This window comes from Papio anubis, chromosome 12 (assembly GCF_008728515.1).
Source record: "Papio anubis isolate 15944 chromosome 12, Panubis1.0, whole genome shotgun sequence".
NCBI lineage: Eukaryota > Metazoa > Chordata > Mammalia > Primates > Cercopithecidae > Papio > Papio anubis.
In genome coordinates, this window is record NC_044987.1 from 31,149,781 (window position 1) to 31,171,792 (window position 22,012).

At 36.8% G+C, this 22,012-nt stretch overlaps 1 protein-coding gene across 4 annotated transcripts in view; it reads left to right on the forward strand.

Moving 5' to 3' along the window:
* Positions 1-255: 255 nt before the first annotated feature.
* Positions 256-22,012, forward strand: part of DCUN1D5 (defective in cullin neddylation 1 domain containing 5) — a 30,425-nt gene continuing 8,668 nt past the window's right edge. Inside the window, exons 1-4 of one of the 4 annotated variants that reach the window (XM_009187173.2) lie at positions 256-679; positions 3,131-3,222; positions 9,093-9,163; positions 9,580-9,671. In XM_009187173.2, coding sequence (XP_009185437.1) covers positions 594-679; positions 3,131-3,222; positions 9,093-9,163; positions 9,580-9,671 — 341 coding nt within the window. In that variant the 5' untranslated portion in view covers positions 256-593. Of the gene's footprint in view, positions 783-3,130; positions 3,223-9,092; positions 9,164-9,579; positions 9,672-22,012 lie in introns of all 4 variants that reach the window. The other 3 variants (XM_009187174.1, XM_017948907.2, XM_017948906.3) reach the window with 3 other exon arrangements.

Sequence of the window (22,012 nt, forward strand, 5' to 3'; positions counted from 1 at the left end):
GGAACTTGGTCTACTTTACCAGGTTATTTTTAACGTCAACTGCAAAGTATTAGTAGTTTCATTTTTTGGCGGTGACTGCCAGCATCAGAGCGCGGCAGAAACTCCATGAGAAACGTCAGGATACTCTGGACAGAATACAGAATTCCGCGGGCAGCCGCAGTTGCGAGGGTCAGACAGCACCCCCCTGCCTGGCCTACCTACGAGTGGCAGAGGCAACCGGAATCACGCCCCTTCCCGGGACCGGCTCCGCGATCGCGTCACTTCCGGGCCTCCGCGATTCGCCTCCGGGTTAGGCTGAGCCTTCTGCTTTCTGTGACTGGTGGAGCTGCCGCGCTGTCCGCGTTATCTCCTCCCGGTGAGAACGAACCGCAGTGTTCACCGGCGAGGAGCCAGCCCTGTCCCGGTCAGAGAAAGACGACGAGGATACCTGGGAGCGGGCGTCGGCCGGGCTGGGCCGCGCCGGTGCGGGCTGGCGACTCTGCTCCTCCGCTTGCTGCTGTCTCTGGGAACTGGGTGCCAGCGCTGAGGGGCTTCCAGCGGACAGGGACCCCCTTCCCCGGCTCCCCTGCCCACCCTGCCGGGGAGGGCGGAAGATGCCGGTGAAGAAGAAGAGAAAATCCCCTGGGGTGGCAGCCGCAGTAGCGGAAGACGGAGGCCTCAAAAAGTGTAAAATCTCCAGGTACCATCTCCCCCCACCCTTCAAGCTTCCCTCCTCCCTCCTTTGCTGGACAACTGGAGGAAAAGGAGTCGGGCCCGGCCTGCCGGGCTGGGGCTGGAGACAGGTGAGGCCCCTTTGATCGAGCTAGGCGGTAGGTGCCGAACACCGCGAGTCTCCGCGCCCGACCCGACCTCGTGTTCGAGTGTGTGCACGCTGGCGTTTATGGAGAGACTAGAAGAGCCGCCCACGTTAAGAGTCTACGTGCCCTGCAGGGTGGGGAACAGATGCATATGTAAATTGCGCTGCCCCCCACCCCCACCCCACAACCGACCCTCAATCTCCTACTCCCGTATCGCTCCTCTGCCTTTTTTTTCTAGACTTAGAAGTGAGTGCAGTTCCGCGGAAGGGTCACTTCTAGAATTTCTTTGTAGAGTGTGAAGAAAGCAGCACATAAGGAATCTTGTCAACTGTCTTGGGAATGGTAGAAAGGAAAACTTGTGTGCTGTAATTGGCCTCCATATTTAGTATTTGGAGTGGCCTAACCCGGAAGGTCCCAGCAGGAGGCCTTTTAAATTGCAGGAGCCCCATTTTCTGGAAGTATAGTGCCTCACCTATGCCAAGTGCCTGTGTGCAGAGTTGGAAAGGCCCTGCATGCTTTTTGTCTTCTAGCATTCAGGACGCTGTTCGCTCTCAGCATAAATTAAATAATTTGTGAACTCTTGTACTCTGTCCTATTGGTAAGAAAGAAGACAAGGCAGAACTATATAGTAGTAGTTCTTTGATCCCTTTGTAGCATATCCTGGAGGCATCACAGCAAAATTATATGCTACAAAAAAATAACAGCAATTTTGGTGTGAGAAGTGGTTTTTGTTTTTTGTTTTTTTTTCTTTGTGACGGAATCTTCCACTGTCGCCCAGGCTGGAGTACAGTGGCGCGATCTCCGCTCACTGCAATCTCCGCCTCCCGGGTTCAAGCGATTCGCCTGCGTCAGCCTCCTAAGTAGCTGGGATTACAGGTGTCCACCACCACACCCTGCTAATTTTTTGTATTTTTAGTAGAGATGGGGTTTCACTATGTTGGCCAGGCTGGTCTTGAACTCCTGACCTCGCGATCCGCCCGCCTCGGCCTCCCAAAGTGCTGGGATTACAGGCGTGAGCCACCTCTCCCGACTGAGAAATGCTTTTTAAAAAAATACCCATATTAGCTGCCTTTTCATCAATGTTTGGCACTTGATATGACAACTTAAGGTGCTACTATTAAAAGAAGACAGTAGCCAGGATTATAAGAAGGAAGTAATGCTAGAGCTCTCCTTAAACAGAGATCTGTTTAAACTGTGAGGTAGATGACTTATCTAGTCATCTTTTTTGTAATTGGTCGACTTTTTTCCCTCAGTACTGTGTTTTGATAAAGGAGTCTAAGAAGTATTTCTTGGGCTATTAATGTGAAAGATGATACACTTTTTTTATACCTCTTGTTAGCCAACATTAGAATTTGACATGGGTTTCTTTAGTAGCTCATATTTTTATAATATATAGGCAAATTATTAATTCATTTTTGTATTACTCTATCTCATGGCCATCTTAAGTATATAATGTATTAAAATTATTTAAGTACATCAAAATTGCTGAGCAGGAGTATTATTAGAACTCAGGTGATACTTTGCTCTATCAATTTAAATTTTTAAATATAATACTCTTACTTTACATTACTCAATTACAGAGGTTCTAGCATTTCTATATCATTGTAGGATAATTATTTGAGTTCCTTGAAAAAAGTTTCTCTGAAAGTCATTAAATTCTAGAGGCCATTTTGAACTTACCAAATTTTAGTTATTTTATGAAAAAGAGAAATTTTATGAAAAAAATGAAACAGAATGAACAGAAGCTAGGATTAAATACCCTGTCCCAATTATTTGGACTATTATTAACTTTTAGGGTTTTTTTGTTGTGTTTTTTTAAATCTGTGAAATTTAATATACCCTTAGGTCCTAAGTCATCATTTATCTTTAAAAATCTAAGCTTAGGTGATAAAACAACTCTTAATATAACATTTTATTTTGAAATATTGATTCATTAAGTATCAAAATATACTTCGTGTTTTCAATATTTATCTATTACACACAAATAGAATTTGTATACAAATCAATAGAATCACAATAAATATTTATACTTTTCCAACTACTAGGTTGAACTTCTTTGTAGTCTTTTAAAATGTGAGGAAATAACTTACTGATATTTTTGGATTTTGATACTGAGTGAAGAGGTGTTTGGGTTTTGTTAGCCGATAATTCTTATGTATAGACTACTGTTTCAAGTTGCAGTTACTTAACAACTTCAATTTTTTTCCAGTAATGCCAACCGAAGAAAAAAAAAATCTTTGTTTAATGTGAATTGAAGTAGTTAATTTTGAACTTAGTTTTTCTCTAAGAGTTGAGATGTGATAAAAATCTTAGGCATCTGTGTGTTTTCTAAGCTATTGCAGATCCCAACCCCCTGCTAGACTAATAAGTGGAGAGGAACATTTTTCAAGCAAGAAGTGCCTGGCTTGGTTTTATGAATATGCAGGTAATGAAATTAATGTAAGAAGATACCAGTCATATGCTTCAAAAGTTTATTTGGCTCATTCATTTAACAAATTATCTGTTACAGGCCTGCTATGTGTTAGTGCTGTGAACTGGGATGAGGGTCGGGACTGACGATTGTGGGTAGGCTAAAAATTTGTTGCCAATTTAGGCTGATATTTCTTTAAATATATATTCAGTATATATTTACTGGGAGGGAAGAAACTCATTTACTATTAATAAAATGTGTAAACAAAGATTCACTTATTTACATCCATTGGCTAAAGTAGTATTCTGGAAAATAAAAGGTATATAATAAAACATTTTTGTACTTGATATACATAATAGAACATTTCTATTCAATATTCTTTTTTTGAAATTTTTCTGAACTAACATTTTCTGAAACTTTTGGGGAGACATAGGAAAAGATTTATACCCCCCAGTTATAATTGTATAACACATTTACCTTTTAATAATTATCATTTAGCCATCCACTTCTACTAGAGATGCAATAGTAAGAAAATAAATAGACTGATATTAATACAGTGTGATAAATACTGTATTCAGAAGATACACTGTTAGAGTTCATAGGAGGAATATATAACCCAGCTTTTAAAGTGTCATGGGAGTTTTCTAGAGGAGCTAACTTAACCTCAGTTAAATCCTGTAACTGGTGGATGAAGAGCCCTAGGCCCAGGTGGGGTTGTGTTTTAGAGGCAAAAGTCAAAGCCAGCCAGAGATGAGGCTGAAGAGTTAAGCAAATATATGCACAAGAACACTTATACTATCTCATAAGCATATATGAAATTTTTTCCCCTTAGAATAGTTTTGGTTTTTTTGGAGTTACTGATTTGAAAGCTTTTCTTTTTCTTTTCCCTGTTTTCTTTTTTTTTTTTTTTTTTTAACCTGTTTCACTTTTTTTTTCTCCTTTTAGTCACCATCATTCTCAAAATATTTGTTTAAAATAAAAGTGTATATGTAGCTATTGCCTTATATTTAGTGCTCATCCACATTAAGGTCTAAAGTGGTATACTTTGAACTTGAGGTATAAGTTTAGGCTAATTGTATGGAATGTGAGACTATTTTGAAAGGGGGGCAGTAACTTCACTGTTGGGATCAGCTGAGTGATCCCAAAGTACAATTTTAAAATTGTTTAGTGACAGAACAGATTCTTTCTAGACCAGAAGTAAATGCTATTACTGGCATCCCAAGACAACCACTAACCCAATTTAAATGAAGGGAATTCATTTCTTACTGACCTCCATTTAAAATGTTGACCCATTATCCCAAATGCCAGTTTTACTGGTATGCATGATATAGAATCAAAAGGTCATTCATCTTATTTCATTTATAAAGGTTACTAGATACAATAGAAATAGAAAATATTTTCCTCAACTAGGAACTTTCTAGGTAACATAAGATTCTAATTAAACATTTGTTTACTGTATTAGCATTTTTAATAGCCAACATAATAATTGCATTATTCAGGAATTGTCCTAGGTATATTATTTTTTTCTTGTGACTGTTCTGTTAAGTAGGTAGTATTATCACCACCTCCCCACTACGACTTTATTTTTTGAGACAGGGTCTCACTCTGTCGCCCACACTGGAGTGCAGTGCTGCCATCATGACTGCAGCCTTGAGCTCCTGGGCTCAGGCCATCCTCCCACCTCAGCCTTCCTAGTAGGTGGGATTATAGGCATGTGCCACCACGCCCGGCTAATTTTTTTAATTTTTTGTAGAAATGGGGTTTCACCATGTGGCCCAGGCTGGTCTCGAACTCCTGGGCGCAAGTGATCTACCTACCTCAGCTTCCCAAAGTGGTGGGATTACAGGCATGAGCTGCTGTGCTTGGCCATACCCTCATTTTATAGATGAGAAAACTGAGACTTAGATTAATTAATTTGCCCAAGATCATACAGTGACAAGAGCCAGGATTCAAACCCCGGTCCTTCTGATTCTAAAGTCCATGCTTTTTTTTTTTGAGATGGAGTCTTGCTCTGTCGCTCAGGCTGGAGTGCAGTGGCCGGATCTCAGCTCACTGCAAGGTCCGCCTTCCAGGTTTACGCCATTCTCCTGCCTCAGCCTCCCTAGTAGCTGGGACTACAGGCACCCGCCACCTCGTCCAGCTAGTTTTTTGTATTTTTTAGTAGAGACGGGGTTTCACCGTGTTAGCCAGGATGGTCTCGATCTCCTGACCTCGTGATCTGCCCGTCTCGGCCTCCCAAAGTGCTGGGATTACAGGCTTGAGCCACCGCACCTGGCCCCAATTCCATGCTTTTAACTACTATGCTTTTATGTATTTTGTATTTAAATTTTATAATGTTTATAATTATATATAGTTATAAACATTTTGTTATAATAGACATCATGTTGTGTTTATTTTTTATTTAAGCTAATTTTCACTTTTGCAAAGAAAATTTTGGTACTCTTGGTTAACTTCTGTCATCCATTCAATAAATACTGAGCACTTGTTTTGAATCAGGCACTGTGCTGAGTGCTGGATATATAGTGCTGAGCAAATCAGACAAGATCCCTGCCTTTGGGGGACTTGCCTTCTAGTGATGAAGACAGTAAACAGGTATGTAGGCAAGATAAGTACAGATTGTGGGGAGTTATAAGGATAATAAATATGGTGAGGTTCAGGAATAGAGAATAAAGAAGGGTTAGATGGACTTTCAGATAGAGTGATTAGGGAAGGCCTCTCTGTGGAGACCACTTTGTGCAGAGACCTGTTTAGGGAGGAACCGTGTGTTTTTGCCAAATAGTAACTGTTCTGTCTTGACATGGGTGTGTTCTTATTAAAATGAAGGCAATAATTTTGCCTACTGAGAATAATACATGTAAAGCCCTTAGCACAATACCTGGTAGTCAGAACTCAAATGTTAGTTGTTATTATTATTAAAACAGTAATAGCATTACACCATCAGATTTACTGGTTGTGTTTTTTACAATGTTCCAAAATTAACTACTCTTATGTAGCTCATGTTGAAGGTGCTGTGTCACTGAGCATTTTTTCCCCCCCCTAAGCATCTGTTATGGCTGGCATGGTATTAGGCCTTGCAGATATAGCTGGGAACATTTCTTTATAGTTATAAAGAAATCAGGAAATTGTTGGTGTTTTTCTTTTAGTTTTGAAAATATCACTAAACTTTTTACTATGGTATTATATCATGTGTGATAAGGCCGTTTTGTTCTTTCACAAGACCTCATTCTCGAGTGATAGTTAAATTAATGATTCAGTAGTGTACTGACCTATGGTAATTAAAAACATGGAAAGTGAAAGGGCAGTTTTAAGATCTCATAGAGTCAAAAAATAAGTTTGGAATTGCATAGTCCTAATATAGTACCTAGCTGGTAGAGTAGCATGAACTCCTAGTATGAACAAAATCATTTCTATAGCTTCTTCAATTGAGTGGAAACCTAATTGTCCAAAAGAGTTAATTAAATTTAGCTCTAGAGGTTTTACCCATACAGTAGTTTTATTAGAAAGATTGGAAGCAATGTTATTGGAAGGATTAACGTTTTGCAGTCTGGGGAAAGCACATTAGTTATAGACTTTGCTTTCGACTTAGATCTGTTACTATTTACATCACGTTGGCAAAGTCAGTTAACATTTACAGACCTTATCTAAGTTATAAGTTATTATATCTCTATGTAATCTCATTTGACTTGATTCTAACCAAATTTTAATTAGTAATCACCAAGTAATCCTCCAGTTTCTAGGGGGGCTATACTGATATTTCTTCTTTTTTTTTTTTTTTTGAGACGGAGTCTCGCTCTGTCACCTACGCTGGAGTGCAGTGGCGCAATCTCGGCTCACTGCAATCTCTGCCACCTGGGTTAAGCGATTCTCCTGCCTCAGCCTCCTGAGTAGCTTAGATTACAGACGCCTGCCACCACATCTGGCTAATTTTTGTAGTTTTAGTAGAGACGGGGTTTCACCATCTTGGCCAGGCTGGTCTTGAAATCCTGACCTCATAATCCATCTGCCTCGGCCTCCCAAAGTGATGAGATTACAGGCGTGAGCCACCACTCCTGGCTTATACTGGTATTTCTTGACATCCTCTTCAGCTTTCTCTTCGAATCTCTAATGGCAACTTTGAGAGCAAGTATGTTTTCTTGATGCTTTAGAAAAATTTACAATATATTCTCATCATGGCTTTTAAAACAACCATTTGTCTTTTCCCTTAATTTTTTTTTTTTTTTTTTTTTTTGAGACAGGGCCTTGCTCTCTCTCAGGCTGGAGTACAATGGTGTGATCATGGCTCACTGCAGCCTCAAACTCCTGGGCTCAAGCAATCCTCCCACCTCAGTCTCCTGGATAGGTGGGACCACAGATTGGCACCACCACACACAGCTATTTTTTTTTTCTCCCTGGAGATAGGGTTTCCCTATGTTGTCCAGGTTTGTCTGGAACTCCTGGGCTCAAGTGATACTCCCACCTCGGCCTCCCAAAGTGCTAAGATTACAGGCATGAGCCACCGCACCTGGGCCTCTTAAATTTTTAAATCTGATTTTTGTTTTCTTTCAATCATATATAAGAATACATACTCAGTTATGCATTTTTAACACCTTTATTGTATATGTATGCCTTTTAAATTATAAAATTAACACATTCTCATTTAAACAATTTTCCAAATATATAAAGGAAGAAAAAGCACCCTATAATCAATCACCCCCTTCACCTTTTAACACATGAGTGCATTGTTAGTACTTACTTAAACCTAATAACATTTACCATGGTACACAGAAAAATTAAAAAGAGTTTTGGCTTCAGACCATGTATTAATGTCATCTTAGCAGCTTGGATCCCAGGCAGCAAGAATGTATTGACTTTATGTTGTACTAGTAACCTGAAGATGGTGCTATCAAATCTACCTGAGCAGCCTTGGTCTAGTCCATGGTTTATAAAGCTGGAAGATTTTCATCCTTTAAAAAGGAAAATAGAGGCTTCTCTTGACTCTTAAGAATAATATCTCAAGATTATATTTTCAAAATCCCATAGCAGTAAACACATTTCTCATATTATTACATTTGTTTTAGTCTTATCCAGTCATAAAAGAGACTAGTGATGATGTAATTACTGTATTTTGGGAATCTTGTAACATTTTGAAAAAATGATAATTGATGTATTGATTTATTAGTGTTGCTAAGGGTGTAAAATAAGGAACAAGTTAAATACCAGTAATTAATTTTTGGACAAATGATAGACATTAGCTAATTGAAAGATTAAACTTTTGTTTCTACATTAAGGTGATATTAATGCTTGCTGTCTATTTTAGAACCAAGATGATAAGGAAAATAGCTCTTTCTGGAAATGGAGTATAGTAATTTCCATAAGTCATTATTTCCAAAATACGTTTGTCTTTTTCAATAATTAAATTATATTTGAGTATATTTCAAAAGGGTAATAAATGGCCTGTTTTATAAGTAAACATTAAATCCTTCTGATTACTGTATTGAACTTTATGTTGGTTCTGATATTCCAGTAGATTAAGAAGCTCCAGCTGCCTTATGTTTTTTCATATTCATACGTTGTCAAAAATTTTATTCAGAGTAAGCTCTCAGTAAATTTTTTTTTTTTAATGGATTGGTTTGAGTTTTTGTACTGACTCATGATTGATACTAATGGAGTATTTCTTTGCTGCTTTTTAAATTTTCTTAATTTCATATTATAATGTGTTCAAAGAATACTTCACAAAATTTAAATTTTAAATCCTGTAGCAAATATTTATACTTATCAAAGCTATGCCAAAATTCACATTTAATTATTTGCAAAATATTGTGTGTTCATGGGTACTTTTAGCATGATGGTTTATGTTTTATGTTGATATTATAACAAAATAATGTAAATTATTTTTGTCTTTGAAGGTCCTGATGAAGTTGTAGGGCCAGAAGGAATGGAAAAATTTTGTGAAGACATTGGTGTTGAACCTGAAAATGTATGTTTTATTTCTAAGTAGAATGGAATATAAGTGGGATATAGCATATTCATAAATTTATGAAAATTGAGACACTTTAATCTTGTATGAAGATTTTATTTCTTCATGTTTAATATTGTAAATTTGCATTTAGGGCACATTTAATCAGTTTAAATTGGGCAAATGTGTTCTTTCTTGATACAAATGTTACATGTAATAGAATAAGAGATTCTACCTTCAGAAACTGTTAGAACTTTTTACTTTTAAGAAATTGGCACATCTCAATTTCTTTATATATAGTTAATAATTCCAGAGGTTATACTCTTTAATAGTTGAAGGATGGAAGTAGTTGTGTAAAAATGCTCTCCATGATAAATATAGACATGATTATCTCTATGCTGACTTTTCCCCTATCCTTTATGTTCTGTTCTTTCCAGATTATTATGTTAGTTTTAGCGTGGAAATTGGAGGCTGAAAGCATGGGATTTTTTACCAAGGAAGAATGGTTAAAGGGAATGACTTCATTACAGTAAGAAATTTTTTTAAAAAACAAATTTGATGGCCTATTTGAAGATCTTAATTGATATTTTGTGCTTCATAATTTTCAGGAGTAAGGTTTCACCTTAAATCAAATCTGTTTGATCTATAACAATTAGTTTGGGGATTGAAAAAATTAAATTGTGGTCTTGACAAATGAATAGGTACCCCATGTTTTATATTCTCTAAGAAAGAACCTTAGTACAGTCCTATTAAAATTGCTTGATTCTCTTCGTGAGTCACTTAAAAGTTCATGATCAAAGACCTACTTATTTACAGGTTGTTTAAGTATAAGGTTTTCCCTCTCTGAATACAGAATTCTACTATCTGTTTGTTGGGCAGCTCTAAGCTCTAGGGCCTCCTCTCCCTTCTTCGTTTTTATATTTGACTTTAAAAATTTGAAGATAGAGTTACATAACAGTTTTATGCCTTCTTTATTGCCAAGTGAATTTCATAAAGGACAAAAGTAGAAATGTAACTGCTCCCATGCACTTTTTACCCTTTTTATAGTCCTACACTTTCAGTTTAGGATCCTGCCTTTCAGCATTTTCATAAGTTGCAGAATTGCACCTGGTAAAAATAATTTGGTTTTGGCTTTTCTAAATGAAGTGTGCTTAATTTCAGAATCAGTTAGTAATTTTGTGTTAATTGTGTAGTATCATGTTTGTAGTGTTTCTGCAGAGTATTAGTTATCAACATTCTAAAATAGAGGAAGCATTAATTTATAACATTTTTGAGGCAAAAACTGGGGCTTAATTAGCTGTGTGGTTTCCTATTGTGATTATGCTTTCATTAACACATGTAATTATTTTTTGCCTGGCCTTAAATTTTTTTTTTAAAGTATTTGTTTATGAGGCACTAAAATTTTTAAATTTGAATTTTCAGTGCCTAATGGTTTATAATGCTCTTTTTTAACTGACATTAACATGTTGACACGTAGATACTTTATATATTTATTATTGGGTAAAAGCCTTTGCTTATGTGAACCGAATCATAATTTCTTGAATGGAATATAAAATCAACCCTCCTACTTCCATTTTTTTAATAGTCTGAGACCCAGAGAGGTTAAGAAAATATTAGGCTCAGTTCCTTAGTAGTAGTGCTTAGTTAGAACCTAGAATTCAAATTTTCTGATTACCTATCTATAATCCTGTATTCCTATTATATTGTTACTTTCTATATAAATCAACATTCCTTATAAAATAGAGGACCATTATTTTTAAATTATAGCATTTGCTACCAAGACTGAATTCTGCCATACATTTAGGTGTCATAATATGCCCAGTTAAATACATTGATTCTGAAATTCTTTGGATTATTTCTCACCATTTAATTAGCTTTTTAGAGAAAGATTAAATAAAATATACAAAGGAATATGAAAAGAATATAGGCTTTGTACAACTCAATGTGTTTTATTAAAATGTATGTTGTAATATGGCTTGTTGTAAGACCTTTTTTGTCATTGTAAGTGCATTTTGGACTACTACTCCTCCTCCTCTTTGGATACTGCTTTTTGAAGTATCTCAGCTAACAGGTGGCTGTATATTTTTAAACCTAAAATTTTCTTACTTATGTTTTTGCATAAGTTGATGCAACATAAAAAGTCTTTTTATAACAAAAATGTGTAAGCACAAAGCATTTCTAATATATGCTCCTGAATAATTAACATCATATGGTTTTGGGTACAAGAATAGAAACTGAGTAGCCCATGAGCAAGTTTTTTTTTGAGATGGAGTCTCGCTCTGTTGCCAGGCTGGAGTACAGTGGCGCGATCTCGGCTCACTGCAGCCTCCGCTTCCTGGGTTCAAGCGATTCTCCTGCCTCGTCCTCCCGAGTAGCTGGGACTACAGGCATGTGCCACCACGCGTGGCTCAGTTTTTGTATTCTAAGCAGAGACAGGGTTTCATTGTGTTAGCCAGGATGTTCTCAATCTCAGAATGTTCTCAATCTCCTGACCTCGTGATCTACCTGCCTCGGCCTCCCAAAGTCCTGGGATTACAGGTGTGAGCCACTGTGCCCAGCCAAGCATGGTTTTTATTAGCACACTTTTCCTGTAGGAAGGTCACAGGGTATACAAAATAAGAGAATTATTCAGCACTTAAACTTGTCCCAGAAGTTTCTCTTTCACTCATTTATTATTCCTTGCCCATTTGCCTGGAATAATATACTGTAGAGCCTTGAAGCTACTGAGGAATGCTTGAAGTGAGCATTCTTGACCTAGAAAATCGTTGGTTTTTTTCCCTCATGATCTGGTTTACCATGTGAAATACAAAGTGTTCTTCCTCAACTGGCCAAGTCTTATTACTTCTTGAATTTTCTTATAAAAAACTTGCTATGAATAAAACAGTTTGAAATTTAAACAAAGGAAGACAAAAAATCTCTGTCTTTAGAAATTATTCATTGCTTAGTATACTTGATGTTCTATATAATAAACATAATCTTAAAATATAAAACTTTAGTATCAGTTCCCTTTGATATTTTTCATACTTTTATAATTTCACCTGGGCATCTAATGATCTCTTAAATCATCTTAAGATAGTCATGAATTGTTTCAGTTAATTAATTTTAACCCATAAAACTCTTTATAACTATGTTGGTCTGTTAAAAAAATAGTCTGGTAGTTTAAAAAATACACTTCGTTAAAGGATAGTAGACTGTAACAGTCATGATTAGTTATCTATATTGTGTAATGCTTTATAGTTTGCAGACTACTTTGTTAACATTCGTTCATTTTCTATTCATATAGGCTTTCTATAACTGAATTGGCTTTCCTTTTGGGTGAAAGAATTTGTGGGTATATGAACTTGGATTTAACTGGCCTAGACTGGCCATTTTGTAAGTTTCAAGGGATGAAATTGCCATATGCTTTTCACATTCATTCTTCCATGTAGTTTTCATCTTTGTTTAATAATAGCCAAATTTCCTTGCAAATCTAAGGGGGTTTTTTTTGTTTTTTTTTTTTGAGACAGGCTCTGGCTCTGTTCCCCAGACTGGAGAGCAGTGGCACAATCATGGCTCACTGCAGCCTAATCTCCTGGGCTCAAGTAATCCTCCCACTTCAGTCTCCCAAGTAATTGGGACCACAGGCACATTCCACCACACCTGGCTAATTTTTTTTTTTTTTTAAGAGACAGGGTCTCACTATGTTGCCCAGACTGGTCTCAAACTCCTGGGCTCAAGTGATCCTCCAGCCTTGGCCTCCCAAAGTGTTGCAATTGCAGGCATATGCCACTGTACCCAGTATTAATTTTAATTTAATTTTGTAGATATTTATATTAGAAACCTATATTATTTAAGGCACAGTATCACTTACTGGTGATCACAGTGAGGCATAAGATGCAGCTTTTGTCCTTTAGTTATATTCTACCAGGTCAGGGAAAACATTACAATACTATAACCCAGCCAACGTTTTTGGCACCAGGGACCAGTTTCGTGGAAGACAGTTTTTCCACGGATAGGGCGGGGGCGAAGGGAGGGATGGCTTCAGGATGAAACTGTTCCACCTCGGATTATCAGGCATTAAATTCTCATAAGGCGCATGCAACCTAGATCCCTTGTGTGCACAGTTCACATTAGAGTTCGCACTCCTATGAGAATCTAATGCTGCTGCCGTTCTGACAGGAGGTGGATATGCTTGCTCGCCCGCCTGCCGCTCGCCTCCTGCTGTGCAGCCTGGTTCCTAACAGGCCACAGACTGGTACTTATGCTCAGCCCAGAGATTGGGCACCTCACTGTAACCATAAACCAAGGAGAATGTGACAAGTGCTAGAGTGGAAATACAAGATACTATGAAAGCACAGATGAGTAAGGTTAATTTCAGCTGAGTAGGTAGGTAAATCTTTATAGGTGTGACCTGTGAACTAGAACATGAAGAACGATTAGGATTTTGTTCATTGAGGATACAGGAAAATGTTTCAGAAGAGGGAAATTGTGAGCAGAACTTTGAGGAAGGAAAGCATATGTTTGAAGGAAGTAGTTTGATTTCTTAGAATTGTAAAGTACATTAAAAATTGCCAGGATGGGTTTTGAATTCTAGTATTTTGAGTGATGGCTTCACTGTGGAGTGCTTTAGCTAATATGTTGAGAGAGTTTATATTACAGATACTGGGAAACCTTCAGAGATTTTAAAGCACAGGAATTGTAAAAGATTTGGGGGATCATTTTCAATGAGCAATTGTTTTTAATATTTTAAAGTCATAGTCTCTTGAGAGTCTTATGAGTACTATGGACCTCGTTCCCATTAAGAGGCACATGTACTGCTAGACACAAAAATTTGATATGCTCTCAGGAGGTTATGGAATTTCTCTTCCTTCATCTATAGATACGAGGTTCCAAGGATACTTGGCGAGTTTTTGTTCTGGCATAGTGTACTAGAGTGGAGGTCTTTTCTCATATCTGCTAGCCAAAAGTCTGGTGTTGGAGCAGGGGCAAAATACTATGCCCGTGGAGAAAACTGAACACAGACCTTTGAAAGAGGACTGTACTTGATTATGATAATGAAAAAAAGACAAGACAAGAGCTTCTGAAAACAGTGGTAGTAATTAAGCTGCCTGCCAGTAGGCTGCAGTTTGTAAATCTAGTCTCTGTTTTGAGCCCCGGACTTTTAAGTTTAAAGGGAATGGCGTGGCTTGACCATCTGAGAGAGGGGAATAGGGAACATTTATACAATTTTTTTTGGTCGGGGTGGAAGAGGGGAGTAAATGAAATGCCATCATGTGTGTAGTGTGACTGTCATTCATTTAGCATTTGGGGCCAAACTACTAATTGCCATTAGCATCCTTCCCCTCTGTTCTCTCTTACAGGTCATTGTGACAATTTCAAAATGCCCCTCTGCACATTTTCAAATACCTGTAGAAGTAGATGGTATTGTTCTGGTTGAAAGAGCTTATTTAGAGGAAGTTCTAAATCCAGAACTTTGTGACACAATTCTTCATGTTACACATCAGTGTGTCACGGCAGTCACTGGGACTTATGGATTAGGAAGAGAGCCTCACTTACATCTAATACATACATGAGACTTTCTTCTCACTTTAAAGGTCTTTAATGAAACACAAGTTCAAAAGCCTCCCTTTGTAATCAGATGCTTCGCAATACCAGGAAATTAATTTCTGAGTCCTAATGTTGAAATTAAAACCCATTTCTTCTCTTTCTAACCACAGTGGCCTTGGAGAATGGTGTATCATATTGTGCCAGTGTTCCCTAAACTCTGTGTGGTTTTATTTGGTTGTTATTCAGAAAACTATCTCTTGCTTTCGATAGTATGCTAGTTAAGTATGCATTTCTTTTTATTTCAGAGGAAATATACTTTTTTCTAAACTTCCCAATTTCTGAGGTATTGATGTTAGTATTTTGGAGCTAGATTCAATATAAAAATCGTATAGCTGTTAGTAACTGCTTTGGTATGTTGGTTTTGCCAGATATGTTCACAGTCTTTATGATACTGAAAATAAATATGGAGGTTTCTGCTGTTACTCTTTTTTTTTTTTTTTTTTTTTTTTTTGAGGCGGAGTCTTGCTCAGTCGCCCAGGCTGGAGTGCAGTGGTGCAATCTCAGCTCACTGCAAGCTCCGCCTCCCAGGTTCACACCATTCTCCTGCTTCAGCCTCCCTAGTAGCTGGGACTATGGGCACCCGGCACCACGCCCAGCTAATTTTTTTTGTATTTTTGGTAGAGACGGGGTTTCACCATGTTAGCCAAGATGGTCTTGATCTGCTGACCTCGTGATCCACCCGCCTTGGCCTCCCAAAGTGCTGGGATTACAGACGTGAGCCACAGCGCCCGGCCTATTCTTTTTTTACTCTTTAAAAAAGTCTGTCGGATTCTTTCTCTGCTCAAGATTTACAGTAGACCATTAGGAATGGTATGACGTAGTTTCTGCTAAGGTGTGTAGTGTAGGTGATTTTTAATCCATTTGCCTCAAAAGAAGTATATCAAGGACTGTGCTAAGCATTTAACACATGGATTCTCATCTAATCTTTATGGTTGTCCTATGAAATTATTATTGTTACCATTTTAAAAATCAGATAACTGAGGCTGAAAAAGGTTAAGTAACTTGCCATATAGTTGTCCTATTAAATTATTGTTGTCGTCATTTTAATAACAGGGAAACAGGCTGAAAAAGGTTTAGTAACTTGCTGAAAGCCACATGGCCAGAAATGGAGAAGCTAGAATTTTAACCAATCTGTTTGACTTGAAAATTTGTTTCTCTCTTCACTTTATTTTTAAGCTTATTGAAATTACATGAGATTGTAACTTTGTGTACCTGTGAAATATAAAATATTTGGAAAATATTATAATTTGTTGGATTCTGATCTCTTTAGTGACTTCTCAGTCACTATGTGCTTTGTGATTTTGTTTGATCTACCATTTACCACTAAGTTTCTCCCAGATAGGAATTTTGAAACATGATATAATTAAATAAATAAATCACCTACCCTGCGGTTTATTTTTGGTAGTCACACTTTTATCTAACAAATATTTTTGGAGTGCTATATGTCAGGCCCTGTGTTATGCTATGACAGTGATTTTTAAAATCTGGTGGTAAGGAAAGAAAGAACTTTGAATGTCAGGAGACATCTTTTATCTTCTTTGCCCTCTTAAGACTTAAGTCTAAAGTCTGTTAAGATTCTGCGTGAGATTTTGTATGAAAGATGTGACTCATATTACTTTTTAAAAAATATGTAAAACATTACTTTAGAAAAACCTTGAAGATATAGAAGATGAGGCCCTACTTAAGTCTTGGTGGGAAAGGGAGTACATGTAACTAGATACTTAAAATGTAGGACCCTCTGAACATTTTCAAGTGATGGTTTGGAGGTCTTGAAGACTTCATCTCCATATTTTCAAACATTATAGTGGCCTGTAATCTGAGAAATTTGTTTTGCATATCCCCATGGTAGAAATCAGCTTTCGTTAAAGCATTATTTTTCACATAATGAATAATTTTTGCACTAACAGAAACCACTTGGTGAAATAGTAGGTAATGGAATTTCTAACAAGTAAGAATAATTTTTTCTTGTTTCCTCATCAAGCATATCGTGCATTCATTCGTATATAAGGAATTCCGGTTAACTTATCCAAATTTTGATTTCCATTTCTGGCAATATGGCTCCTGAATGTGTGGAGAAACCATTTCTCATGTAAAACACTTAAATACTGGATAACATATAAAAACATCTTGGCTGGGCGTGGTGGCTCACACCTGTAATCCCAGCACGTTGGGAGGCTGAGGCGGGCAGATCATGAGGTCAGGAGTTTGAAACCAGCCTTGCTGACATGGTGAAACCCCGTCTCTACTAAAAATGCAAAAATTAGCTGGGCATGGTGGCATGCACCTAAAGTCCCAGCTACTCGGGAGGCTGAGGCAGAAGAATCACTTGAACCCGGGAGGCGTAGGTTGCAGTGAGCCGAGATCATGCCACTGCACTCCAGCCTGGGCGACAGAGTGAGACTCCGTCTCAAAACAAAAAAACTTTTTAAAAGTATACTTGGACTTGCCTATAAGGAAAATAATCAGAAGCCAGAAATGGTGAGTGATGGTGATTACATAGAGATCTATGGAGCTGACATTTAGCCTGAAGAAACCTACCTATTCCTAGTCACCTAGGGTCTGGCTGTTGACGTGTCATCCATGTTGAGAACAGGGTACACATTTCAAGCAAGACCTTAATAGGATGGGAATCAGATCAAAAACATTGATGACAAACTTAGGCAATAACTGGAGATTTGATGACCTGGGCTTGGTTTTACATACAATTAGAGGTAAAGGTCTTCTACCAGAGAGAATTCCTAGTCCTCCATCTTCTGTCTTGCAGATTTGGGGCTGGAATTCACTGTATGACCCATGCCAAAAATGTATTTTAGAATAAGACTCCCCTGTTTGTAATGGAATGTAAAGAAATTTGTAAAATTTATTCTGTAGAGAAATTTTACACAAACCTCAATTTTTTGCAGAAAAAAGTTCCATGATCACTAAATGTATAATCAGAAATCACTAAACATATTGAGAAATCAATCTTAAAAAATGAACTTGAGAATCAGACCCTTTAAGATTAATGTATGAATTATCACAATTTCCACATAACTCTATAGTTACAGAAAAGAGAATGGTCTTAGATATCAGACTCCAAATAATTAGATTTCTGAAAGTGAAAAACAGCAGATTAAATACTCGGTGGCTGGGCGCAGTGGCTCACACCTGTAATCCCAGCCCTTTTGGAGGCCAAGACGGGCCAATCACGAGGTCAAGAGATTGAGATCATCCTGGCCAACATGGTGAAACCCTGTCTCTACTAAAAATAGAAAATGGTAGTGCACGCCTGTAGTCCTAGCTACTCGGGAGGCTAAGGCAGGAGAATCGCTTGAACCCGGGAGGTGGAGGTTGTGGTGAGCTGAGATCGCACCACTGCACTCCATCCTGGGGACAGAGCAAGACTCCGTCTCAAAACAAACGAACAAAAACTCAGCAGATGAGATAAAAGATAGATGTAGTTGATGTGTAAGGATGAGTGATCTGCAATATCTAAGGAAATTAGTGCAGAGAGGTAGAAGGGGAATGTGAAATAGATGCTAGCAGACATGGAAGATAAATTTTTTTACCGTTGAATTTTCAGAGTTTGCTGATATTAGTCTTTTGTTGAATGTGTGTTTTGCAAACATTTTCTTACATTCTATAACTTCTTTCATTCCTGTAACAAGCTCTTTTGCAGAGCAAAAGTTTTTGATGATGTCCAGTTTATTAATTTTTCCTTTTATGGAGTGTACTTTTTTTTGAGAGTCTCACTCTGTTGCACAGGTTGGAATGCAGTGCTGTGATCTTGGCTCACTTCAACCTTCACCTCCTGGGTTCAAGTGATCTTCCCACATCAGCCTCCCTAGTATCCACACATGCATGTGCTATCATACCTGGCTAATTTTTCTATTTTTTAGTAGTGACAGGGTTTCACCATGTTGGCCAGACTTGTCTGGAACTCCTGACCTTAAGTGATCTGCCCGCCTGAGTCTCCAAAAATGTTGGGATTACAGACATGAGCCCCCAGCTCAGTTTTGATGTACTTTTGATTGTACTTTTGATGTCAAGTCTAAGAATTATTTGCCTAGCCTTATATCCTGAGAATTTTCTCATGTATTTTTCTAGAAGGCTTGCATTATTAAATTTTACATTTAAGTCAGTGGTGCGTTTTGAATTAATTTCTGTAAAAGGTATGTAAATGTTGTACATATTTGTGTACATTTATTTCTGGGTTTTCTTTTCCACTGATGTGTCTTAACCTTCTGCCAGTACCACACTGGATTACTGTGGCTGGATTACTGCATTACTGTGGCTAAATAGTAAGTCTTAAAATCAGACAGACTGATGGCATCCTTTTTCAAAATTGTTTTAGGTATTCTAGTGTATTTGCTTTTCCATATAAATTTTAGAATAATCTTCTCTTTACAAAAATATCTTGCTGAGATTTTGGTTAAACAGCATATAAATTTGGGGAGAATTGACGTTTTTACTATTTTGAGTCTTTGATTACTCTGATATTCCTGATATTGGTAATTTTTGTCTTCTCTCTTTTTTTTTTGTCAGTCTTGCTTTGAATACTGGAAGATAGATAATGTCTCTTCACTTTTTTAGGTATTTGATTATTTTAATCAGTTTTGTGTAGTTTTCAGCATATAAGTCCTATACCTCTTTTGTTAGAATTACACCTAAGTATTTTATTTTTACTTCAACCTGTTGTAAATGGTATTTTACATTTTATTGTCCACATGTTCATTACTAATATATAGAAATACAATTGATTTTTATATGTTATCTTGTATCCTGTGACCTTGCTGAACTCACCTATTAATTCTAAGATGTTTTATGTATAGACCTTGGATTTTCTACATAGTCATGTCATCTGGAAATAGGGACAGTTTCTCTTTTCTGATCTATATATCTTTTCTTTTTTTAAATTATACTTTAAGTTTTAGGGTACATGTGCACAATGTGCAGGTTTGTTACATATGTATACATGTGCCATGTTGGTGTGCTGCACCCATTAACTTGTCATTTACATTAGGCATATCTCCTAATGCTATCCCTCCCCGCTTCCCCCACCCCACAATAGGCCCTGGTGTGTGATGTTCCCCTTCCTGTGTCCAAGTGATCTCATTGTTCAATTCCCACCTATGAGTGAGAAAATACGGTGTTTGGTTTTCTGTCCTTGTGATAGTTTGCTCAGAATGATGGCTTCTAGCTTCATCCATGTCCCTATAAAGGACATGAACTCATCCTTTTTTATGACTGCATAGTGTTCCATGGTGTATATGTGCCACATTTTCTTAATGCAGTCTATCATTGATGGACATTTGTATATTTTGTGTGTATACAAAGACTTGGTTGATTCCAAGTCTTTGCTATTGTGAATAGTGCCACAGTAAACTTATGTGTGCATGTGTCTTTATAGCAGCATGATTTATAATCCTTTGGGTATATGCCCAGTAATGGGATTGCTCGATCAAATGGTATTTCCAGTTCTAGATCCTTGAGGGATTGCCACACTGTCTTCCACAATGGTTGAACTAGTTTACAGTCCCACCGACAGTGTAAAAGCATTCCTGTTTCTCCACATCCTCTCCTATCTCTTTTTTTTTTTTTTTTGACTTATTGCATGAGCTAGAACTTCTACCACTATGTCGATAAGAGTGGTAAGAGTATGCATCTTTTCCTTGTTCCCCATCGTAGAGAGAAAACGTTGGCTTTCACTGTTATGTTACCTATAAGTTACTTATTTATGCTCTACCAAGTTGAGGACATGTCCCTCTTTTTTTTTTTTTTTTCCCCTGAGAGTTTTATCATGAATGAATGTTAACTTTTTAAAGTGCTTTCTCTGTATTAAATGATAAAATTATGGGGCTTTTTTTATGTTTGCCTGGTTTTGGTGTCAAGGTAATACTGGCTTTATTAAATAAAGTTTTCTTTATCTTTTAATTTTTCTTTTTAAAAATATTTTAAATTTTCTTAATCTTTTATGTTTTGAGAGAGATTATGTGGAATAAGTCTTTAAAGGTTTGATAAAATTCTGTAGTGAAACCATTTGCTCCTGGAGTTTCTTTTTTGAAAGTTTTAAAATGTTGAATTCAATTTCTTTAATAATAACAGGGCTACTCAGATTATCTACTGTATATTGTATGTGTTGTGGTAGTTTCTGTTTTTCAGGGAACTTACTGGTCCATTTCATACAAGTTTTCATGTAGAAAAATCTTTATATGTGTAAAATTTTTATATCTATATAAAAATCTATATGAAATCTATATCTAAAATATCTACATAGATATAGATTATAGATATCTATATAGGTCTATAGATATAAAATATCTATCTATAGATTAGATATAGATCATATAGATATGGATTATATAAAATTATATAGATATAGATTTTATCTGTATAAAAATCTTTGTATGTGTAGAAAAATTTAGGTGTGTAGAGTTGTTCATTGTGATCCCTTACTATCATACATTGTGTATGTTCAATGTGTATCCCTTACTATGCTTTTGATAGCTGTGGGTCTGTAATGATACCCCATTTCATTCCTGATATAAGTAATTTTTGTCTTCTGTCTTTTTTTTGTCAGTTTTGTTAGAAAATTGTCAATTTTTATTGATCTTTTCAATGTGCTTTGTTGCATTGATTTTTCTGTTTTCAATTTCAGCAGTTTCTGCTCTTATTTACTTTGTCCTGCTTGCTTTATGTTTATTTTGCCTTTCTTTTTCTGAATTCTAGAGATATAAGCTTAGATTGTTGATTAAGGCTTTTTCTTTTTTCTAATGTGTGTATTTAGCACTATAAATTTCCCTCTCAGTACTGCTTTGTGTGTCAACATTTTGATATGTTGTATTTTCATTTAGTTTAATGTATTTTTTGTTTTCCCTTGAGACTTAACTTTCCCATGGATTATTTAGGTGTTTGCTGTTTAGTTTCCAAGTGTTTGGAGATTTTGCCTTTAACTTTCTGTTGTTGATTTCTAGTTTGATTCCATTGTCAGAGAATACATTCTTTTTTATTTCAGTTATGTTTACTCTGTTGAGGGGTTTATATCTCCAGATTGGTCTATCTTGTTTGATGTTTTCTGGGCACTTGAAAATAATGTGTATTCTGTTGTGTTTGAATGGAGTAGTCTGCTACGGTCAACTAGATCCTGTTGGTTGATGATGTTAAGTTCTGTGAGTTTGTTGAATTCTATCAGTGTTTCTATCAATCCAACTATAATTATGAATTTATTTCTCTTTTCAGTGCTACTTCACACGTTTAGTTTTTACTTCACACATTTTGCAGCTCTATTGTTTAATGTATATAGGA